The sequence below is a fragment of the Aegilops tauschii genome, chromosome 4 (genome assembly GCF_002575655.3).
Source record: "Aegilops tauschii subsp. strangulata cultivar AL8/78 chromosome 4, Aet v6.0, whole genome shotgun sequence".
NCBI lineage: Eukaryota > Viridiplantae > Streptophyta > Magnoliopsida > Poales > Poaceae > Aegilops > Aegilops tauschii.
In genome coordinates, this window is record NC_053038.3 from 342,001,382 (window position 1) to 342,023,399 (window position 22,018).

At 44.9% G+C, this 22,018-nt stretch overlaps 2 protein-coding genes across 3 annotated transcripts; both read left to right on the forward strand.

Annotated features, from left to right (window-relative positions):
* The first annotated feature begins 4,082 nt into the window (after positions 1 to 4,082).
* Positions 4,083 to 8,767, forward strand: LOC109768545 (E3 ubiquitin-protein ligase BIG BROTHER). The gene is made up of 8 exons (XM_020327279.4): positions 4,083 to 4,341; positions 4,999 to 5,160; positions 5,782 to 6,016; positions 6,887 to 6,927; positions 7,185 to 7,229; positions 7,746 to 7,873; positions 8,178 to 8,286; positions 8,378 to 8,767. Exons 2-8 carry the CDS (start codon positions 5,020 to 5,022, stop codon positions 8,429 to 8,431), a joined length of 753 nt encoding a protein of 250 aa, XP_020182868.1. The 5' UTR covers positions 4,083 to 4,341; positions 4,999 to 5,019; the 3' UTR covers positions 8,432 to 8,767.
* Positions 8,768 to 9,300: 533 nt separating this feature from the next.
* Positions 9,301 to 13,076, forward strand: LOC109768544 (gamma-interferon-responsive lysosomal thiol protein). Of its 2 annotated transcripts, none has more exons than XM_020327277.4 (5): positions 9,301 to 9,822; positions 11,760 to 11,825; positions 12,249 to 12,389; positions 12,483 to 12,575; positions 12,723 to 13,076. In XM_020327277.4, the coding sequence occupies exons 1-5, from the start codon at positions 9,562 to 9,564 to the stop codon at positions 12,921 to 12,923; spliced, it is 762 nt and encodes a 253-aa protein (XP_020182866.1). In that variant the 5' UTR covers positions 9,301 to 9,561; the 3' UTR covers positions 12,924 to 13,076. The 2 variants fall into 2 exon arrangements, with proteins under 2 accessions (XP_020182866.1, XP_020182867.1); XM_020327278.4 differs by lacking the exon at positions 9,301 to 9,822 and adding an exon at positions 10,683 to 11,564.
* Positions 13,077 to 22,018: the final 8,942 nt, after the last annotated feature.

The window sequence follows — 22,018 nt, forward strand, 5'->3', positions numbered from 1 at the left end:
TGTCGGTTTGCGTCTCCAAGGTCTTGAAGAGACGGTTTGCGCTCCGCCTAAATGACACGAAGCTGTTAGCCTTCGCGGCGGATGGTGCCTATATTGTGCACGGACTCGACCACCATCGTTGCTTGTCAACGATACCCAGGTCCACGGCAATCATGGCTGTGACGGCAATGCCGGAAGCATGCATGCTCTGCCTCCGGGTAATCCTTGTCATCCAGTGCTCCTCGAGGATCGCCATGTCGTACCGCTACTCCTCCTGTAGCTAATGGAACACGGACACTAGTGGCGGCGGCTCCTCCTCCTCTGCCTCTGACATCACCTGTCTGTAGTGCACATGCGTCTGCAGGAGGGTGAACTTGACATCGGTGGCTCCACACACCACCGGCATCTTGCTGCTCCTTCTTCCCGTTGGCGATCTTCGTCGTCGCCATGGGGTCGCCCTCCTCCTACTCCTCCTTCCCCGTCTCTGAGTCATCCGACCTCTGCTCCGGAGAGCTCGGAGGTTGGCCCACCGCCGCGCGGCCCTGGCACCTGGGACCTCGGCCATGATTTTCGCACGGTGTTGCGGCGACAACCGCTTCCACCAGCCACGAGAGGTCCCGGCCATTACAACGACGGACGATGGGCGAGGACGAACGAGGTGGAAGGCTGACGCGTGGAACGGTGAGAGAAGGTGATCGGAGGGGTAGAGTTTTGGGTCGTTGCCGACAAGATTTAAATAGCATGGGTAGGCGATGCTCCTCGTGTTGGTGTGAATGCCGAGCATGCAGATGGCCAGTCAGCCTGCATGAATACGGGGTGGAAGTCGTCCCATCTGGTCATGCCCGCTATGTTTTAGGTATGTCTTAGTTCGTATTATGAAAATCATTGTTCAGTTTCAATGTTCAATGTCTAATCGTCGACCAATGCCATTGTGATGCTGAACAAATGCCAATGTAAATAAACTGTATTTTCTTTGTGTAAAAAAGAAACACAAATGCTAACATGTGACTTAGCAAAGTATAGGACTCGAACTATGGCCACTCTGAATTTGTGCACAATCTCTAAATATTACGGAGCACGCTTCGAAGGTTTGGAGGGTAGAGTTGCTCTTTGGCCGCATGCAAGACCTTGTTCAATCAAAAGATTGCACAAACATTACAACGTGATGTATTGGCTGTGACTTGCAAGTAACAAGTACAACTAACTTTGCCAAAAGGAAACAAACTAAAATGCTTAAACATGTGTGTCCGTGTCACCTGCATATGTTACTTGGATGTTGTTGAGTTGTTCTAGAGCATAGGCTCTTTTCTAATGCATGGTTGCGCGCGAGTAATTTAATTGGTTGGACAAGTAATATATATTTCAAGATTATATAAACATCTTATGCTTTCCTCTCATGACACGAGTCACGAAACAACATGACTCCGAGCAGGGCATATAGAATCTCCAAAGCACTCTTTGGAAATTGCATCCGGTGTACTTTTAGCCAGATAAAATGTGTACTGCGCCTTGTGTTTATTGTGTTGTTAAGGCATAGTTGAGAATTTCATGCATGATTTGCTCATTATCAAATGCAGAGTACACCGAGGGGCAGGCCCGCAGCACACGCTATGGTTTGCTTTGATATATGGCAAATGCAGAGTACGATATTGTTTTCTTCCTTGTTCCACCCGTACAGCCGTACTACACTGCCTGCAAGTCGTATAAATGCAAGGTAAAGTGGGCACACACAATTTTTACGATCAATGACGCCACTGCTTACATACGTCAATTGCATTTTGCAATGCTTTTTACTACCCCTTCATTCACAAATACTCATCCTTTTGTATTTACTCTGCATATCAGGTTTGTCTGAAGTCAAATTTAATATACTTTCAACAAGTTTGTAGGAAAATATATTAACATATATACCACGAAATATATATCATTGGATTCATTATTGCATATATTTTTCACATCGTATAAATTTGTTACTATAAATATTCATATTGTTTTCTACAAACTTGGTCATGCTTTATAAAGTTTGACTTAAGTCAAAGCTACATGCGGAGTAAATAAAACGGAGGGAGTAAAATATGTTTCATTCACAAATATAAAATATTTTAGATATTTCAGTATGAAATGAAATAAGTGAATAAACACACTGAAACATGTCTATATACATCTAATTTAGAAAAAAAAATTAAAACATCTATATTTATGAATGGAGGGGGTACGAAATTTCATTTTGTAGTGATGTCTACAGTAGCTATAATTTTACAATAGAGCAAAAAAAAATTAACATAAGAGAGCAATGTATTGGAACTTACTAAGCACATATGTTTCGGTTTGAACATCAAATTTAAATCCATTTCATAATAAGTATATAATGATTTTGCATGACTTATGAAGATGTTGAAATATATTGCACATCTTAATTCATTCGTTTGGGTTTTTTGATAAACATAATTAATATTGTATCAAAACCAAGAGGTCTCAAGCTTAAAACCTGACCAACGTCACATGTCACTACATAATAATTCGTCATCTATCTGCGAGCGAGTGGTTTTATACTCCATGAAAATGTTAGAAATATGAGCAGTTTATCATATGATTTAATCCACAGAAAAACTAAATAAAACTGACTATTATAACAAAGATGAAGCTAGTCATGCAATCTAACAGAGAGTATGCAAATGACATATGAAGTCGTGAATATAAACAGAAGCTAAAACAAAAAAAAGTGGCAGGATGTTAAACAGAAAGAACACGAAGATGTACGGAGCAATAGCAGAAGCATTGGTCTTGGGCCCGACGTCCTCGCCGGCCATGTCGTCGAAGAGGTTGTCGACGTCGGGGAAGAAGTCGTCGTTTGGGAAGTGATCGTCGGCGTCCGTGGTGAAGAAGTCAGTAGTCGCGTAGAGCGCTCCCCAAAAATCTTATCACCCTTCTCCCGTACAGGACTCGAAGTGGCGTGGTTTCGGAGGCGTACTGCCCAACCTGCGGTGCATGCCGCAAGTCGGGATGGGGAAGAACCTTGCAGTAGCTCAGAGCTTGGAACTCGGTGCCGAGAGGAAGATGATGTTCTAGTGTGTCTCTCTGGAGAGGAGCGACCTCTCTTTTATAGACAATAGGAGAAGGAGGCGAGCAGGCATCGACGGGTGATGAAACAAAGAGAGGAAGACGAAGCGAACAACCAGCAGCCGAAGGGATGCACCGTTCGCATTCAATCTTCACTGTAGTTATTAAAAACGGGTGGCATGTTGACTAATGCCATGTGGCTTTTTTTTGCACCCCCTAAAGGTTGTCTTTTCTATTTTTTCTCCTTGCACACATCCTCTCCCTTGTCTTCCTCTTCACCTTCAAAGGCCACAGTCCATCCCAGCGGCCGAACGTCGTGAGTATGATGCGCTCCTTCGGCACGCCGATGGAACCATTCTAACATAGCTACCTTTGCCGCTCAGGAAGGATCATCTGTGCTGGGAAGGAAGCGCGGACTGAGCCTTCCAGACTTGTTCTGTCGGGTGGAAGGAGGAGGACGGAGCTAGCATGCCTGCTTGCTACCATCGCCACCCTCCAGCGTGCGCTGTTAGCACCGCGCCCTTCAAGGAAGGCAGTCGTCGCCGTGTGGGGAGGGGGTCCGGGCCCATAGCGTGGGAGAGCAAGACCGGCAGTGACAGGCTCATGCGAGAGGATCAGGGGAATGGGATGAAAGGCTTCGTCCAATAGATTGCTAGACGACATCCGCGTAGGTTTTGTGCAAAGAGGAGGGCCATAAAATTAGAAGAGAGAACCTTTTTAGGAGGAAGGGGAGCGGGTGCGCGCGCGTAAAAAGTCACCGCATGTCAAGGATCAACCTGCCACCCGTGCAGGCCAAATCTAATGCAACGCGGATAGGATTGCTGCTAACACCCTTAGCAAACTTTTAGGATCTAGGTGTGCATTTTCATAATACCCTAATAATTTTAGGACTAGTGGTATATTATACTCAAAATTTCAAAAGCCTACGAAGAAACCACTCCATCAGCCGCTGTATTACTTAAACAGTACCGAATGTTTACCCGATTACAAATTTAGCCCTTCCGTATTTCTCTCCACCGTCCCGTGCCTTCCTTTCCTCTTCTCAGCAGTCTCACTCCGCCCAAGGCTGCTCTGCTCCATCTCTCCCACAGGCTAGCTGCAGACCTACAGTGTACCACCGCCTGCCCTGCCGTGCCTCAAACCTCTATCCTCCCCCTTCCCCCTCCCCCAACCCCTCTCCCCCTCCACCCCCATCCGCCTCTCACGCGGGACGCCGCCATTGCCGTTCCCTTTCTTCCTCGTCGCCACATCGCGTCCCTCCTGCCTCCACTCCGTCCGCAGTCTTTGGCCATTGAGTTTGAGGTATGAGCTTGTTTTCTTCCAGCGACTAGCCAGATCCCACTGACCTTCACAATTTCTCTGTCTTCCGGTCCGCACCCGGCACGCCATCTAGATCCGCCCCTCGGCGGAAGCTCGATGCCTCGATTTGCCTCTCCTCAGTTCTTGTTTTATTTTACTTTCGATGCTCCGAGCGGAGGCCTCCCTCGATTCTATTCTTGGCATTGTTTCTGGCTGGATCGTGCATTGGTTCCTGCATCGTGCTGGTAGTTTTTTTGGTTTTGGAAGAAAAATGTGCATTGTACCAGTGGTGACAAAAGGACCACTTCTGTCATAGTATCATTTTACGGTAGAATGGTAAATAGCAGGCCACTGTGGTATGAATGCACAGTTCAGCTCTGCGAGTTCCATAGCCGAGGGCAATCCAGTGATAATGACTGATCTATTGCTTTTAACTAAGATGGAGCAAGATCTGCAGTGTTGTTTAACTCCTTCAGGTGTTGGTTCAGTCAAAAGATCACTATGCCTATTACACACCTCATACGATGTATCTGTTCCCCACTGTTTGATCTTCGGCTAACTCAATTCTGCCGTGTCCCAACTTCGATGCGTGTTTCAATTTGTTTTTCATTTCTATCAGTGAAGTTTAATGAAGTTTTTTTTTGGCTTGTTTTGTTGTAGGTTGATGATCCGTCGGAAAGGATGAACGGGAGTCGACAGATGGAACTCCACTACATAAACACTGGATATCCATACACCATCACCGAGAGCTTCATGGATTTTTTTGAAGGCCTCACATATGCTCAAGCTGATTTTGCTCTTGCCGATGCCTTCCAGGATCAGGTACAATAGATTGTAATTGTCTTTTAGTGCAACAGCTAGTTTCTTCCATTTCCTCAAACCCTTCACTGTATTGTTAGATTTCTCACTACTCCCTCCGTTCATAAATATAAGATGTTCTAACTTTTTTCTGAATCGGATGTATATAGACGTGTTTTAGTGTGCTTGTTCACTCATTTTAGCCATATGTAGTCCATATTGAAATATCCAAAACATCTTTATATTTGTGAACGGAGGGAGTACTTTGGTAATGATGTACATATATCCACCATGTAATATTACGTGGCTTGTGGCTTTGGCAAAGGTCACTCTTTATATATTCAGCTACTTTATAATTAAAAATGATACTTAAGAATTTGGTGATTCCAAATTTCAAATTTTAGCAGTTTACACGCCTCATGAATCTACATATTTTTCTCACAAGTCTAATAAGCACCTTCATTTTAAGAAAAAGAAAGAAGAAATAGAGTCACTCAACAATGGGCGATGATTTCCGAAAGCTCACCGGCACATCATTCAAAGACTATAATACTGTCGATCATTATACTTTAGTCACTGTTTCATGCTTTCATCCATTGTTATCGTTTCTTTTGCATTCCACGCTTATTTGTTGTTAATGTGCAGGCTAATCCATACTGGACGATGATGCAGACAAACTCGTATAAATATGGATATTCTGGTGCAGGAAATTACTATAGCTATGGACATGTGTATGACATGAATGACTACGTGCATAGAGCAGATAGTGGACGCAGAATTTGGGATAACCCCATGCCTGTAAACAGTACCGACTCCCCCAACATAGTCCTGCAGGGTGCTGAAGCTCCTCATGCAAATGCAAGTTCTACTACCGAGGAACGTAAGTTCAGTACTTTGGAGATATGGTTTTTGGAAGTTGAAATAATCATTATTTTAGGATGGAGTTGAAATCATCATTATTCTGGGATATCAGCTACATAAACATCTCTGGTTAGGTACTAAGGATCAATTACAATATTATTCAAGTCAGCAATATGCTGTACCTGCAATTAGTGTATCGTTGGACATGGTTACAGGCTGGTTCAGTCAGCCACTTATGCTATACCTGCAATTAGTGTATCGTTGGACATGGTTACAGGCTGGTTCCATCAGCCACTTATGCTATACCTGCATTAACACACTTCATTGGCTATTTTTCTTCCACGCTTTTGCTCTTCCTTTCTAAGAGGACTAGTAGCACATAAAATTTGCTTACTGTTAGTTATATAATATAGGAAGTTTGTTAGTGTCAGACTATTAGTGATCGGCATTGTATGATCGGATTCGTTGCTAATGTTGACCAATTGGAGCACAGTTGGTCAGATGCTTACATGAGGAAAGAAAACAGAAGTTCGGAAGTGGGTTTAGAATACCTGTTTGTCGTTATAATCCTGTGGTTATTTCGTTATGCATTTACAGATTACTGCAAACTTGTTAGACTTGGTCATGGTACTGAACTAAAACCATGATACTTATTTTGGGACGGAGGGAGTACTAGTTATCTGACTAGTGCCTATTTTGGAATACAAACTGTACATAAACCGCGGCACTGGATCGGCACATGCGATGTTCTTAATGGATTCTTACGCATTTAGGTACCACATAAACAGTAACCGACAATTTATAAAATTTGAACCTTTACCTGCTAGCCAAACAGTTGCTTCAACGATACATCTTTACTTTGGCACTCTGATTTAGTTTTCACTTGCAGGCATCCAACAACCTGTGCACCAAAATTCAAGCAGTCCTCAGGTAAATGAGTTTTTCGAGCAGGCTTATGTTTATTTAACTGACTAGTATTGTCCTGTGAATGTGATAGTAGGCTATATGCCATGTATCCCCCCCCCCCCCCCCACCAAACATTAACTTGATACCTGACCATATCCCACCAGAACAATGCGATAACATTGTTTATTTGTTTCCATGTTTCATGTGTACACTTATTTCTCATCTACCCAAAAGGTATTTCCTCATTGATTCACTGAAATATAATACTGTTTTATTTCCAGGTTGTTTGGCAAGACAGCATTGATCCTGACAACATGACATATGAGGTTAATGACTTCTCTTGCATGACTTGTGTAACCATGCTCTTATGCTCGCTGTTTCATGTAAAACCCACTTGATGTATGTGTCATCTTCTGCATCTGATTTATATGTTTGGGTTCAGCTAGATAGGTAAAAGTCTGCAGTGATTACACCATGCACAATTGGATTGATCACTTTATTGTTCTTATTTGGGTGCTTTGAGGACCAAAATACTGGACATCAAGGATGATGTGACTTGAGATGAAGAAAAAATTTGTTACTTGAATAATCACTTAGCAGTATTTTTGCTGTGCTTATCTGAAAGTACATGCTTGTAAAGCCACTAGTAGATATATACATCCACACATCACACTGCTTTTCTTTTGTTCCATTCCATGCACTGGAACTATTCAACTAACAATAGTACAATACTCTTCAATGGTTAAGCTCTTTATCCATTAATCATTCGTTTCATTGCTAGTTTTGTTTGTCTCATCTTATTATTTCTGGAACTTGGTTCGCTTACAAGTTTTTGTTGACAGGAATTGTTGGATTTGGGCGAGGCAGTTGGAACCCAAAGTCGGGGTCTCTCCCAAGAAAGCATTTCAGCACTTCCAGTCACCAAATTCAAGTGTGGTTTATTTTCAAGGAAGAAAAAACGCCGTGAAAGGTTAGATCTTGCTGCATTCTCTTACACCATCAGTTCTGGACTATGACTTTGCCCTACTTTATGCGTGCCCTCTTGGCATGCTGTAGGCCACTGTAGGTTTAGGCTTTTAGTTTTCGGTTAGGCAGGTTTACCTTATCTTTTGAAGCATACCATAGTAGGAGTAGTTCTGTCTGCATCGACACGATGCTGCATCTTGAGTGCAATATTCTGTTTCTGCTTACCTGTAGAGGACACAGTTACAGCAACCCGATTCTTAAATGGAAAGGAAGATAACTTTTAGAACTTTCATATGGGTAACAAACAGGTGTGTGATCTGTCAAATGGAGTATCGGAGAGGGGATCTGCAGATGGCGCTCCCCTGCAAGCATGTGTACCATGCCAGCTGCGTGACAAAATGGCTTACCATCAACAAGGTCAGCGCTAACGAAAGGGAACAACCTGTATCCGCTTCTTGTTTCTACCCCCTGCCTCTTTATCTGACAGGAGTATGCATTTGCTCTGTAGGTATGCCCTGTCTGCTTTGCTGAAGTTCCCGGTGAGGAGCCCAAGAGGCAATGAGTTATGTGGCAGCCACGAAGTTCTTGCGCTGGGACGACGTACGCGTGATCTCTGCTTGAGGGCAGCTTGCTTTGTGCCCTACCCCTTCCCTTTAGACTTGTATATTAGGACTATATCACTAAATATAGGTTATAAGCAGATGTAGCTGGAAGCTGGAACCGCTTCCCAGAGGTTTGCCGTAGGCTGTAGAGTTTGACCGTGAACTATGACCACGTGGTAGAGCTTCGATCGCGCATGCTTGCGAGGTGTTTTGTTCACTGCGAAGAGGCATGCGCTGGTTTCTGTTAACTGTATTTGATTAAGATTTTTGTGGACAGAGAAAAGATTCATTTGTTACACCCCCTGCTTTGCCCTGTGAGATTGCATTCCTTGGCCGTGATGTGTTTGTGACTGATTTTTTTTTGCGGAAGCTAGGTTTTGCCAGTTTTGTGTTGCTCCTTTATCTTTTCGGTCGGGATTTTGTGTGTGTGTGTGTGGCTCCTGTTTTTGTCTGTACTGGGAAGGGATGAACTCTGTATCCACTTGTACCGGTGACCACTGCTCAGCTATGGACCTGTCCAGTTCAGGTGCAATTTTTGGGGGAGGCTTTGCCAGTCTTGTGTGTAGCTATCTGCAGTTGGATCAGCTCCATACACTTGTGCTTTGGTGACAACTGCTCAGCTCTGGACCTGTTGAGTTGAGGCAGTACAACTTTTCTTGGACAGGAAATTAACCTTTATTTAGCTCACAATTGTTACATTATCAACCAGGAAATCAGGGGATCATCCAGTCACACAGACGGACTGATTCTGGTATGTGGAGCTGAAAGATGGTGTGCCTCTCTAGGCCAGGTGCTTCACAAAACAAAATGGTGTCCAAACTTGATGGCGATCACCTATTCACAAGATGGCGCATCGAGTTGGCCTCACAGACAGCTCTCCTGCTTGACGACGGAATCGTGACACGTCCCAAAACATCAGAGACATCATCCAGCCGTGAACTTCCTTCCTTCCTTCCGGCACGCACGCACGCACGTATGTTCCCGTGATCCCGTCTGTACCCATCGAGTCGAGACACAAAAAACTTACCGCTCCCCGTTGACCAGGAGAGGAGAACTCCGCTCGGGACGGACGCGATCCCCCCTGCGCGCCATGGCCGGTTCCCGTCGCGCCCTCCGCTTCGTCCTGCTCCTGCCGGCCATCCTCGGCGCCCTCCTGCCGCCGGCCGCCGCGGGGCCGCCCAAGGTGTCCCTGGCGCTCTACTACGAGTCGCTCTGCCCCTACTGCTCGCGCTTCATCGTCACCCGCCTCGCCGGGATCTTCGACAGCGGCCTCATCCACGCCGTCGACCTCCTGCTCGTCCCCTACGGCAACGCCCACGTCCACGGCGCCAACAACACCATCTCCTGCCAGGTGCTGCAGTTAGCTAGTACTCCCTCCGTTCCAAAATATAGGTCTTTCTAGAGATTTCAACAAGTGACTACATACAAAGCAAAGCAAAATGAGTGAATCTACACTCTAGAATATGTCTATATACATCCGTATGTAGTAGTCTATTTAAAATCTCAAAAAGACAAGACTTATATTTAGGAACAGAGGGAGTAGTAGACAGTAGTACAGTAGTATTTCAGTCATTCAATCCCCAATTAATTCTAATTCCCCATGAACCATCCGGCTCAAAATCGATTCCTAGCTAGAGTGGCACTGAATTACTCTGCGACGAATATCCTGTGCTCTTGCCTTGGGCCAATTCCAAAGCTAGTTTCTTGATTTTGCTGTCAGAGGTACTTTGAACGGTAGTGGTGGCAGCATAGCGGCCAAGGCGTGTATGCTTGCTGCTAATCAGTCGCCGTCCTGCCGCGTTTGCCGTAGGCTCTATTTAGCGCGGCCCATTTGCTATTGTTTCCCTTTCTGTTTGTTTCTGCCTTGTACTCCCTCCGTCCGGAAATACTTGTCGGAGAAATGCATAAAAATGAATGTATCTAAAACTAAAATACATCTAGATATACCCATTCCTCCGACGAGTATTTCCGGACGGAGGGAGTACGAAGAAATAACTGAATCTTTTTGTACTATGAACAAGACAAGCGCACGCACCTGGCTGCCTTGTCTAATTGTCTTACTTACACTAGAGCTAAAACGACTTCTCTCTCAGATCTCAACGAGTAATGCCATAGCGTGCTAACCCACCAGCCCACTACCCACGATCATGGTTTGTGATGATTCTAAAAGAGGAGGAGAACATGCTTTGCAACCGTCGCCTACAATCATGTGTTCCCACGGTGATTAATGGCCTGGTTTTTGGGCAGACCACAAGTTAGGCTCGCTCCACTACCGGCCCTTGCTCCTACCCTAGAGTTCTCTTGCAGTTTTCAGCTTAGGGAAGGGTTACTATAATTCATTGCAAGCCACTTCCATTGAGATTTTGTATTTGCTAGCTTTTGGAAACGCCACTAACAATCCTCAACAAGTTGCTTACCATCTGGTTTACGCGATCTAAATGTGTACCACACTTGGTGCTTCTTGCCTAGAATGGAAACTCTTCCTGAAGAAACAAGGTTCATTTGGATGTGCAATAGTTTTAGTTTTACAAATGCATCTAGATACCCTTTCTGCCATTTTATCGTGCAGATGCTCATAAGATGAAATGGTGGGAACCACTCATCATTTCACCATATCAAATATGCACCACATCGCCACGCACAGCTGAGCAATTCTAGTTTGTCCTTTAAACCACCTCACTGCACACGTGGCCACCCGTGCATCACCCTAATCGCCAATATAAACCCCTCATTGCCAAGCTCCTGCACTCACTCCAAGGCTCCACCATCTTCTCTGCACATTGATCCTCTGTGCATTGATCGACCGGAGGAGCAAACCCCATGACCACCCGCCCCCACCGTTTCCTCCTCCTCCCCGTGCTACTCCTGCTGCTCAGCACCTCCTCTGCGAGCGCCAATGGTGGCGTCGTCACGGCGGGGAGCGGGAAGGTGAGCATGGCGCTCTACTATGAGTCGCTGTGCCCCTTCTCAGCGCACTTCGTGGTGAACAGCCTCACCAGAGTCTTTAAGGATGGACTCCTTGATGCCGCGGACCTCACCCTCGTCCCCTACGGCAATGCCAAGGTGGACGCGCATGGTGCCATCACCTGTCAGGTGTGCCATCGCCGCGCGCCCGATCCGTTTCTCTGTTCTTCCTTTGGTTATTGTTGATGTTTCTTTGTTCAGTCGGGGATCCTGGGTGTGTACTTAGTTCTGAGTACTTTCTAACTAGTATTGTCTAATTACTGACTATTTGGCGGTGGATGGTGTTGGTGCTCATACTAATGTTGGGTTTTTGGCTTGTTGCAGCATGGCCCCGATGAATGCCTTCTGAACAACGTGGAGGCTTGTGCCATCGACGCCTGGCCAGATTTGGTAATTCATCCACATCTCATCATAATCTCTGCTCACAGCTTCACCACCAACGTATTGTTGCAACTACATTAAGTTCTCAGAAAAGAATAGGATGTACTATGATACATTAATTACAACGTGAACTTTGTATCAGTTATAGTAGTATAGAATAGCAAAAAGTCACTTTGGAACCTGGGTGCATTGGAGCCCTATTTTTTGAACTGTGCCAAAATGCTATTTTGAAGTTTCAAAAAATTCTGAAACAAATCAACATGTTTGTATGAATGTATATTACACATGTGTAAATTTGAATAGTCATTAGCTAGCTGTCGTTGGTTCCCAAGGTCCGAGTTCTCACCTCAAATTTAGACAGTTCTGCTACAAGTCTGGAGAATTTTGTTACACATACTCTTTGATATGATAGCTACTTGTCATTGGTTGCAGAATGTGCATTTCGGTTTCATCAACTGCGTGGAGGACCTGGTGATGAACCGCAAGCGCGAGGAATGGGAGTCGTGCTTCCAGAAACAGGGGCTTGACCCCAAGCCTGTCATGGAGTGCTACAACAGTGATCAAGGCCACAAGGTCCGTTCCCTTTGCCTCTGCGTTGTATCGTCACATACATTTTATAGGCAATATTGCTAACCACAGTGTTCGTATTTTGCTTGCTCCATCTAGCTTTCGCTCAAGTATGGGAAACAGACTGATGCGCTTGTGCCCCCGCACAAGTACGTTCCATGGGTGGTGGTTGATGGCCAGCCGCTGTACGAGGTAAGCAACAACCACTCTTCTCAAGTTTTAGATCCAATCATGATGGACGATTTTCCATTTTACCAACTGTTTCCTCAGCTTCATGTCCTAATTTCACCATATGAGCATACGCTAGTTTTTGAGTCATGATGAGCTTGTTTGTTTCAGGACTACGAGAACTTCGAAGCTTACGTCTGCAAGGCGTACAAGGGCCATCCTCCCAAGATTTGCCAAGGGCTGGGCCGTGACTACCCAATCGTACAACAGGTGGTGGAGGCTGGCAACGGTGTCACCTACAACTCCGGCGATTTCGAGCTGGATGAAGGGGGCGACGACAAGATTAAGATGGTGCAGGGTGATGACAATTGATAGATTGTATGTCTCCTTTCGGGGATCCTATACCGATATACATGAACATAGGGCTGTTTCATCTGTCTGTTCAGGTTAATTATGATGTAAGTTATAAAAGAAAAGGTTAATTATGATGTACATCGGTAATAAAGTGATTTATGGTGATGTAAATTCATGTTCAAGTTAATATGTAGATATACATGAGCATTGTGAGTTTTATTTTTCCGTTCAAGTTTTTTTTTTTGGCGGTGTTCAAGTTAATATGGAAATATACAATGTGCGATAATAACGTGAGCTATGGTGATCCTGCTAGCCCTATCTGGTTTCTGGTTTGTTGAACTAACGAACCTAAGTAAGTCTGGATTTTCTATCCTACAGGTAGCCACGCCTTCTATCTGGCCATCCAGCTTAGCATCAAGTTTCTACATTTTTACATTTTTAAAAATTCTGAAAAATACAGATATATATGGAGGCATGATGTACATCTGTAAAAATTTCCACGATGAAATGTGTTGAAATGAGGGCTGTGAAAAAAAATTGTGGCTTTTGAGCACATGATACTGTTCACCCCCAAAGTCCACACAAGTACCACTATGTGAATAAAAGAGTGAATTCCATCTTTTACCCACAAAATTCATGTTTGTGACAGATATTACCCCATTTAGTGAAAATTCTCAATTTATACCCAATGTAGGCAAGTTTGTGACACATTTTAATTTCTTCCCCATATTTGATGCTAACTGGACTAGCCACATATGCGTTTTTATTTTTTCTCTGGTTTCATTAAAACTAATTATATTTGTCAGAACCCATACAAGTTACTAGTAAGGAGAACTCTAAGATAGAGAAGGTATCCAATGAAAACCAAGATTTGGTGGAAACTGGTAAAACTATTTTTTCAAATGTTTCAAAAATTCTGAAAAATACAGTGTGGTGGAGAGGTGACCCTCTAGAAACATGTAAAATTTTAGTTCCAAATTCAAATTCACCTGAGCTATGGAGATTTTTTTTTCAAATTCAGCAACTAAAAATGTCAAACATGTGATTGCTCTTCTTCATAGCTGCCAAGTGAAAATGAAATTGAATTTTAAAAAGAGGTACGAAGATCCACTGAATATTTTTTCCCTGCAAAGAAAAAAACTGAATAAATTAGTAGGGCAACAAAACAGGAGGGAAAAAACTGAATAAATTAGTAGGGCTGTAATTAAGATGGGGGGGGGGGGGGGAGGTTTAACGCATAATTACAGGGCAACTAATTACAAGAGGTGTAACAAAAAGTCAGACCTCACCACTCGCACCCAAACATTTATCTCACTACATCCACCTCTACACGAGCTCTAGCTAGTTTCCACATGGAGCACGATAGATGGCAACGAGGCCACATTGTCGAAAACCCTTTTATTCCGGGACGTGGCTTGCTGGCGCACGGGCCCCCGATCGCAACACCGAGCGCTCTCTCAGAAAAGGACGGAGCGGCCCGCGCGCGCGACCATATAGCCGAAAGAGGAAAGGACCCCCCGCGCGAAATCGACCTATCCAAGCCCGCGCGAATCACGGGTGGATCGCGCGCGCGCCCCGATCACACCTGGTCCCCCTGGCCCCCACTTCGTCGCACCTGTCGTCGCCCAAGCTTCGGTCCCCACCCCCTACCTGCACCCCCGCCCACGCTCCCTTGCGGACGCCTCACACAACCCCCTCCGCCCTTTTCCTTGAAGGACAAGCCCACACAAGGGTCCCCTTCTTCCTCCTTGCTCCTCCTTTCTTCCTCTAAACAAGATCTGCCCTATCTATGGTGTCTTGAAGAACAAAGCCGACGCAAGAACACCTCCTTCCTCCTCCTTGCTCCAAAAATCAGATCTGGAGAAAAAAAAGAGACCTACCTCCCCCCAAAAAGGTAAGCACCACCTCCACCCAACTCCTCTCTCTTCCCTACTCAACCACCCTAGCCCTTCCCTGCTTGAACATCAACTAGTCCAGTGTTTAGTTCGTTCTTTTGATCTGGTGAAAAAGCAACTTGTAGACCGCTTTGAGCCAACCCTATGCATGGCATGCATCTTGAGCAACTGTTATGATACAAAAAAAGTAACACCAATAAAAAATAGGGCAACTCTAGTGCGAAACAAAATGCAGGACCATTGCATAGTTTTGCAGGTGCATTGCAACACCAAAACATAATTTCTCTATATTGTATGCATTGAAACCTGCTTGGCTTTCTTTCCTATCCTAGTATAAGGTGCTTGGGGTTCATGAGTGACCCTGATTAGGAAACAAAACTGACAACTCGAACAGTTAACTGAAGCAACTATGTTCATTTTTGAAGCAACTCTGGTAAAAAAGAGCTGTGCAAGCATAGCTGTTCAGAAATTCTAGAGTTGCCTCTACCAGATGTAAGAACATGGCAACTCTAGTACTAAAACACATGTAACTTCCCTGTGCATTAAAGCATGTACTATCAAGAACATAAAACTCATGTTATAAGCAGGGGTAGAAAGTATTAACTTGCATGTGTTAACGCATAACTTTTGCCATATCAGTATGGTTCTCGCTAAAAAAAGACACAAACGACAAATGCACAAAACAAAGGACACGTGACAAACAGATTCGAATAATCCCACACTAAGATACTTTGCTACATTCCATATGGTCTCACTAAAAAAATAAAGACATAAACTACACCAAATGATAGGCCTCCTGCTCCTGGTAAGCTCTCCGTCAGATATGCACATTGTTTCCCATCATCAAAAGTTGTAATCTGATGCTGAAAAAAGGCACAAATGAATCAACGCATGTCATGTAAAACAAATCTTTGCTGCTATATATGTGTGTCATACTGGTAGAAACATAAAACATATAAGAAAAAAGAAGAAACAAGAAACTTTTGAGAAAAAAGAAGATAGAAATTGCCTCTGTTTAACTTTATAGTTGCCCAAACAAGTGTTTATAGTTGCTCCTTTATATTCTACAACTAGTTTGTTCAAAAAGGTCATGCATGCTTTTGTGGTGGGCTAACACACAGTTTGTTGCAGGTTGATTGTTCATGATGATTGATCTGAATGAACCACCGCTTGATGTAGAGTCCATCAACATTTCAGTCGAGTTGGGTGCACCCTTCTTGCATGCAGGGGATGAGCAGGAGCATCAACATTTGGAGGAGGAGGTTGGTGAGTCTCTTGACCCCAACGTTGGCTCTAACACTACTCATGTCCCGGACAATCGTGTTGCCGCTCCCCCACCTATGGTTGCTCCTGCTAATGCTTTAGTTCATGAGGCACATGAGTTGGAAGACGAAGAAGCTGGGTCACAGCCCCAACAACCTTATGTTGGCATGCGCTTCGACACATTAGAGGATGCGAGGGAACACTACAATCGCTACACTCTGATGGAGGGCTTTTCAATCAAGTCAAATACATCTTACAGGTAGGCCTACACAGGCGTGCTGGAAAAACAACAATTCTGCTGTAACAAGTTCCGCAAACCAGTAGAGAGGGTTGGGATCCCGGATGTTGCCTCGTCAAGCAAAAACACTACATGCCCGAGTTCACCTGAACAAGATGTTGAAGAGGATGCCGAGGAACACACTTTCAAGAAGAAGAGGAAGCGAGAAACTGTGAAGCAAACAAAATGCCGTGCTAAGATGGTGGTGAAGCTTAAAGATGACAGATGAGAGGTTATCACTTTTATTGCAGATCACAACCATCCACTGATTGACAAGCCCTCGCTTTCGAAATACCTCCGATCTCACCAAGGCATCCCGCCGGAACAGAAAAAATTTCTGACTCACCTAAACGACTGCAACTTGACAACAGGTACAACTCACATTGGATTAAATCTTTTTACCACAGAACTGTTACTTATTCCTGCATCAAGTACTTTGACCTGAGCCAAATATGTTCATTTTTTATGCAACTATGTTCATTTTTTGTGCAACTCTGGTAATTAAAAAAATCATGACCCAAGCAGAAAACCTTGGTGTTGCCAATTCCTACCTCAACTACTTGTATTTCTTTCCTATCCTAGTATAAGGTGCTTAAGGTTCATGGGCAACCCTGATCAGGGAGAAAAACTGGCAACTTGAACAGTAAACTGAGGCAACTATGTTCATTTTCCGTGCAACTCTGTTAAATAAATAAAAAGACATCACCCAACAGAAAAAAACTTGGTGGGATACAGGCTTGGTTCTTGTTCTACTTGAAGGAAATATGCCCTAGAGGCAATAATAAAGTTATTATTTATTTCCTTATATCATGATAAATGTTTATTATTCATGCTATAATTGTATTAATCGGCAACATGATACATGTGTGAATACATAGACAAACAGAGTGTCACTAGTATGCCTCTACTTGACTAGCTCGTTGATCAAAGATGGTTATGTTTCCTAGCCATAGACATGAGTTGTCATTTGATTAACGGGATCACATCATTATGAGAATGATGTGATTGACTTGATCCATTCCGTTAGCTTATCACTTGATCGTTTAGTATGTTGCTATTGCTTTCTTCATGACTTATACATGTTCCTATGACTATGAGATTATGCAACTCCCGTTTACCGGAGGAACACTTTGTGTGCTACCAAACGTCACAACGTAACTAGGTGATTATAAAGGTGCTCTACAGGTGTCTCCGAAGGTACTTGTTGGGTTGGCGTATTTCGAGATTAGGATTTGTCACTCCGATTGTTGGAGAGGTATCTCTGGGCCCACTCGGTAATGCACATCACTTAAGCCTTGCAAGCATTGCAACTAATGAGTTAGTTGCAGGATGATGTATTACGGAACGAGTAAAGAGACTTGCCGGTAACGATATTTAACTAGGTATTGAGATACCGATGATCGAATCTCGGGCAAGTAACATACCGATGACAAAGGGAACAATGTATGTTGCTATGCGGTTTGACCGATAACGTAGAATATGTGGGACCAATATGAGCATCCAGGTTCCGCTATTGGTTATTGACCGGAGACGTGTCTCGGTCATGTCTACATAGTTCTTGAACCCGTAGGGTCCGCACGCTTAAAGTTCGATGACGGTTATATTATGAGTTTATGTGTTTTGATGTACCGAAGGTAGTTCGGAGTCCCGGATGTGATCACGGACATGACGAGGAGTCTCGAAATGGTCGAGACGTAAAGAACGATATATTGGACGACTATGTTTGAACACCGGAATGGTTCCGGGAGGTTTCGGACATTTATCGGAGTACCGGGGGTTACCGGAACCCCCCCGGGAAGCTATTGGGCCTTATGGGCCTTAGTGGAAAGGAGAGAGGAAGGCCAGGAGGTGGCGCGCGGCCCCCTTGCCCCAATCCGAATTGGGAAAGGGAAGGGGGCGGCGGCCCCCCTTCTCCTTCCTTCTCTCCACCTCCTCCTTCCCCCTTCTCCTACTTGGAATAGGAAAGGGGGGGGGGCAAACCTACTTGGAGTAGGATTGCCCCCCATTGGGTGCGCCTCTCCCCTAAGCCGGCCCTCTCCTCCTCCCCCCTTTATATACGGAGGAGGGGGGCACCCCATAGACACAACAATTGATCTCTTGATCTCTTAGCCGTGTGCGGTGCCCCCCTCCACCATATTCCACCTCGATCATATCGTAGCGGTGCTTAGGCGAAGCCCTGCGTCGGTAGCAACATCATCACCGTCACCACGCCGTCGTGCCGACGGAACTCTCCCGTGAAGCTCTGCTGGATCAGAGTTCGCGGGACGTCATCGAGATGAACGTGTGCTGAAGTCGGAGGTGCCGTACGTTCGGTACTTGGATCGGTCGGATCGTGAAGACGTACGACTACATCAACCGCGTTGTGCTAACGCTTCCGCTTTCGATCTACGAGGGTACGTGGACACACTCTCCCCTCTCGTTGCTATGCATCACCATGATCCTGTGTGTTTGTAGGAATTTTTTTGAAATTACTACGTTCCCCAACAGTGGCATCCGAGCCAGGTTTTATGCGTTGATGTTATATGCACGAGTACAACACAAGTGAGTTGTGGGCGATACAAGTCATGCTGCTTACCAGCATGTCACACTTTGGTTCGGCGGTATTGTTGGATGAAGCGGCCCGGACCGATATTACGCGTACGCTTACGCGAGACTGGTTCTACCGACGTGCTTTGCACACAGGTGGCCGGTGAAGGAAATATGCCCTAGAGGCAATAATAAAGTTATTATTTATTTCCTTATATCATGATAAATGTTTATTATTCATGCTAGAATTGTATTAACCGGAAACATAATACATGTGTGAATACATAGACAAACAGAGTGTCACTAGTATGCCTCTACTTGACTAGCTTGTTGATCAAAGATGGTTATGTTTCCTAGCCATAGACATGAGTTGTCATTTGATTAATGGGATCACATCATTAGGAGAATGATGTGATTAACTTGACCCATTCCGTTAGCTTAGCACTCGATCGTTTAGTATGTTGCTATTGCTTTCTTCATGACTTATACATGTTCCTATGACTATGAGATTATGCAACTCCCGTTTACCGGAGGAACACTTTGTGTGCTACCAAACGTCACAACGTAACTGGGTGATTATAAAGGTGCTCTACAGGTGTCTCCAAAGGTACTTGTTGGGTTGGCGTATTTCGAGATTAGGATTTGTCACTCCGATTGTCGGAGAGGTATCTCTGGGCCCACTCAGTAATACACATCACTATAAGCCTTGCAAGCATTGTGACTAATGAGTTAGTTGCGGGATGATGTATTACGGAACGTGTAAAGAGACTTGCCGGTAACGAGATTGAACTAGGTATCGAGATACCGACGATCGAATCTCGGGCAAGTAACATACCGATGACAAAGGGAACAACGTATGTTGTTATGCGGTCTGACCGATAACGATCTTCGTAGAATATGTGGGAACCAATATGAGCATCCAGGTTCCGCTATTGGTTATTGACCGGAGAGGTGTCTCGGTCATGTCTACATAGTTCTCGAACCCGTAGGGTCCGCACGCTTAACGTTACGATGACAGTTATATTATGAGTTTATATGTTTTGATGTACCGAAGGTTGTTCGGAGTCCCGGATGTGATCACGGACATGACGAGGAGTCTCGAAATGGTCGAGACATAAAGATTGATATATTGGAAGCCTATGTTTGGACATCGGAAGTGTTCAGGGTGAAATCGGGATTTTTCCGGAGTACCGGGAGGTTACCGGAACCCCCTGGTAACTTAATGGGCCTTATTGGGCCTAGGTGGAAGAGAGGAGAGGAGGCCAGGGCAGGGCCGCGCGCCCCTCCCCCCAGTCTGAATAGGACAAGGAGAGGGGGGCGGCGCCCCCCCTTCCTTCCTCCCCTCCACCTTTTCCCCCTTCCTCTCCTAGTCCAACATGGAAAGGGGGGAGTCCTACTCCCGGTAGGAGTAGGACTCCTCCTGGCGCGCCTCTCCTCCCTTGGCCGGCGGCCTCCCCCTTGCACCTTTATATACGGGGGCAGGGGGGCACCTCTAGACACACAATTGATCAACGATCTTTTAGCCGTGTGCGGTGCCCCCCTCCACCATATTACACCTCGATAATATCGTAGCGGTGCTTAGGCGAAGCCCTGCGTCGGTAGAACATCATCATCGTCACCACGCCGTCGTGCTGACGAAACTCTCCCTCAACACTCGGCTGGATCGGAGTTCGAGGGACGTCATCGAGCTGAACGTGTGCTGAACTCGGAGGTGCCGTGCGTTCGGTACTTGATCGGTCGGATCGTGAAGACGTACGACTACATCAACCGCGTTGTGTTAACGCTTCCGCTTTCGGTCTACGAGGGTACGTGGACAACACTCTCCCCTCTCGTTGCTATGCATCACCATGATCTTGCGTGTGCGTAGGATTTTTTTGAAATTACTACGTTCCCCAACAGTGGCATCCGAGCCTGGTTTTATGCGTTGATGTTATGCACGAGTAGAACACAAGTGAGTTGTGGGCGATATAAGTCATACTGCTTACCAACATGTCATACTTTGGTTCGGCGGTATTGTGAGATGAAGCGGCCCGGACCGACATTACGCGTACGCTTACGCGAGACTGGTTTCACCGTTGCGAGCACTCGTTGCTTAAAGGTGACTGGCGGGTGTCTGTCTCTCTCACTTTAGTTGAACCGAGTGTGGCTACGCCCAGTCCTTGCGAAGGTTAAAACAACATCAACTTGACAAACTATCGTTGTGGTTTTGATGCGTAGGTAAGAACGGTTCTTGCTAAGCCCGTAGCAGCCACGTAAAACTTGCAACAACAAAGTAGAGGACGTCTAACTTGTATTTGCAGGGCATGTTGTGATGTGATACGGTCAAGACATGATGCTATATTTTATTGTATGAGATGATCATGTTTTGTAACCGAGTTATCGGCAACTGGCAGGAGCCATATGGTTGTCGCTTTATTGTATGCAATGCAATCGCCATGTAATTGTTTTACTTTATCACTAAGCGGTAGCGATAGTCGTAAAAGCAATAGTTGGCGAGACGACAACGATGCTACGATGGAGATCAAGGTGTCGCGCCGGTGACGATGGTGATCATGATGGTGCTTCGGAGATGGAGATCACAAGCACAAGATGATGATGGCCATATCATATCACTTATATTAATTGCATGTGATGTTTATCTTTTATGCATCTTATCTTGCTTTGATTGACGGTAGCATTATAAGATGATCTCTCACTAAAATTTCAAGATAAAAGTGTTCTCCCTGAGTATGCACCGTTGTGAAAGTTCTTCGTGCTGAGACACCACGTGATGATCGGGTGTGATAGGCTCTACGTTCAAATACAACGGGTGCAAAACAGTTGCACACGCGGAATAGTCAGGTTAAACTTGACGAGCCTAGCATATGCAGATATGGCCTCGGGACACGGAGACCGAAAGGTCGAGCGTGAATCATATTGTAGATATGATCAACATAGTGATGTTCACCATTGAAACTACTCCATCTCACGTGATGATCGGACATGGTTTAGTTGATATGGATCACGTGATCACTTAGAGGATTAGAGGGATGTCTATCTAAGTGGGAGTTCTTAAAGTAATATGATTAATTGAACTTGAATTTATCATGAACTTAGTACCTGATAGTATCTTGCTTGTCTATGTTAATTGTAGATAGATGGCCCGTGCTGTT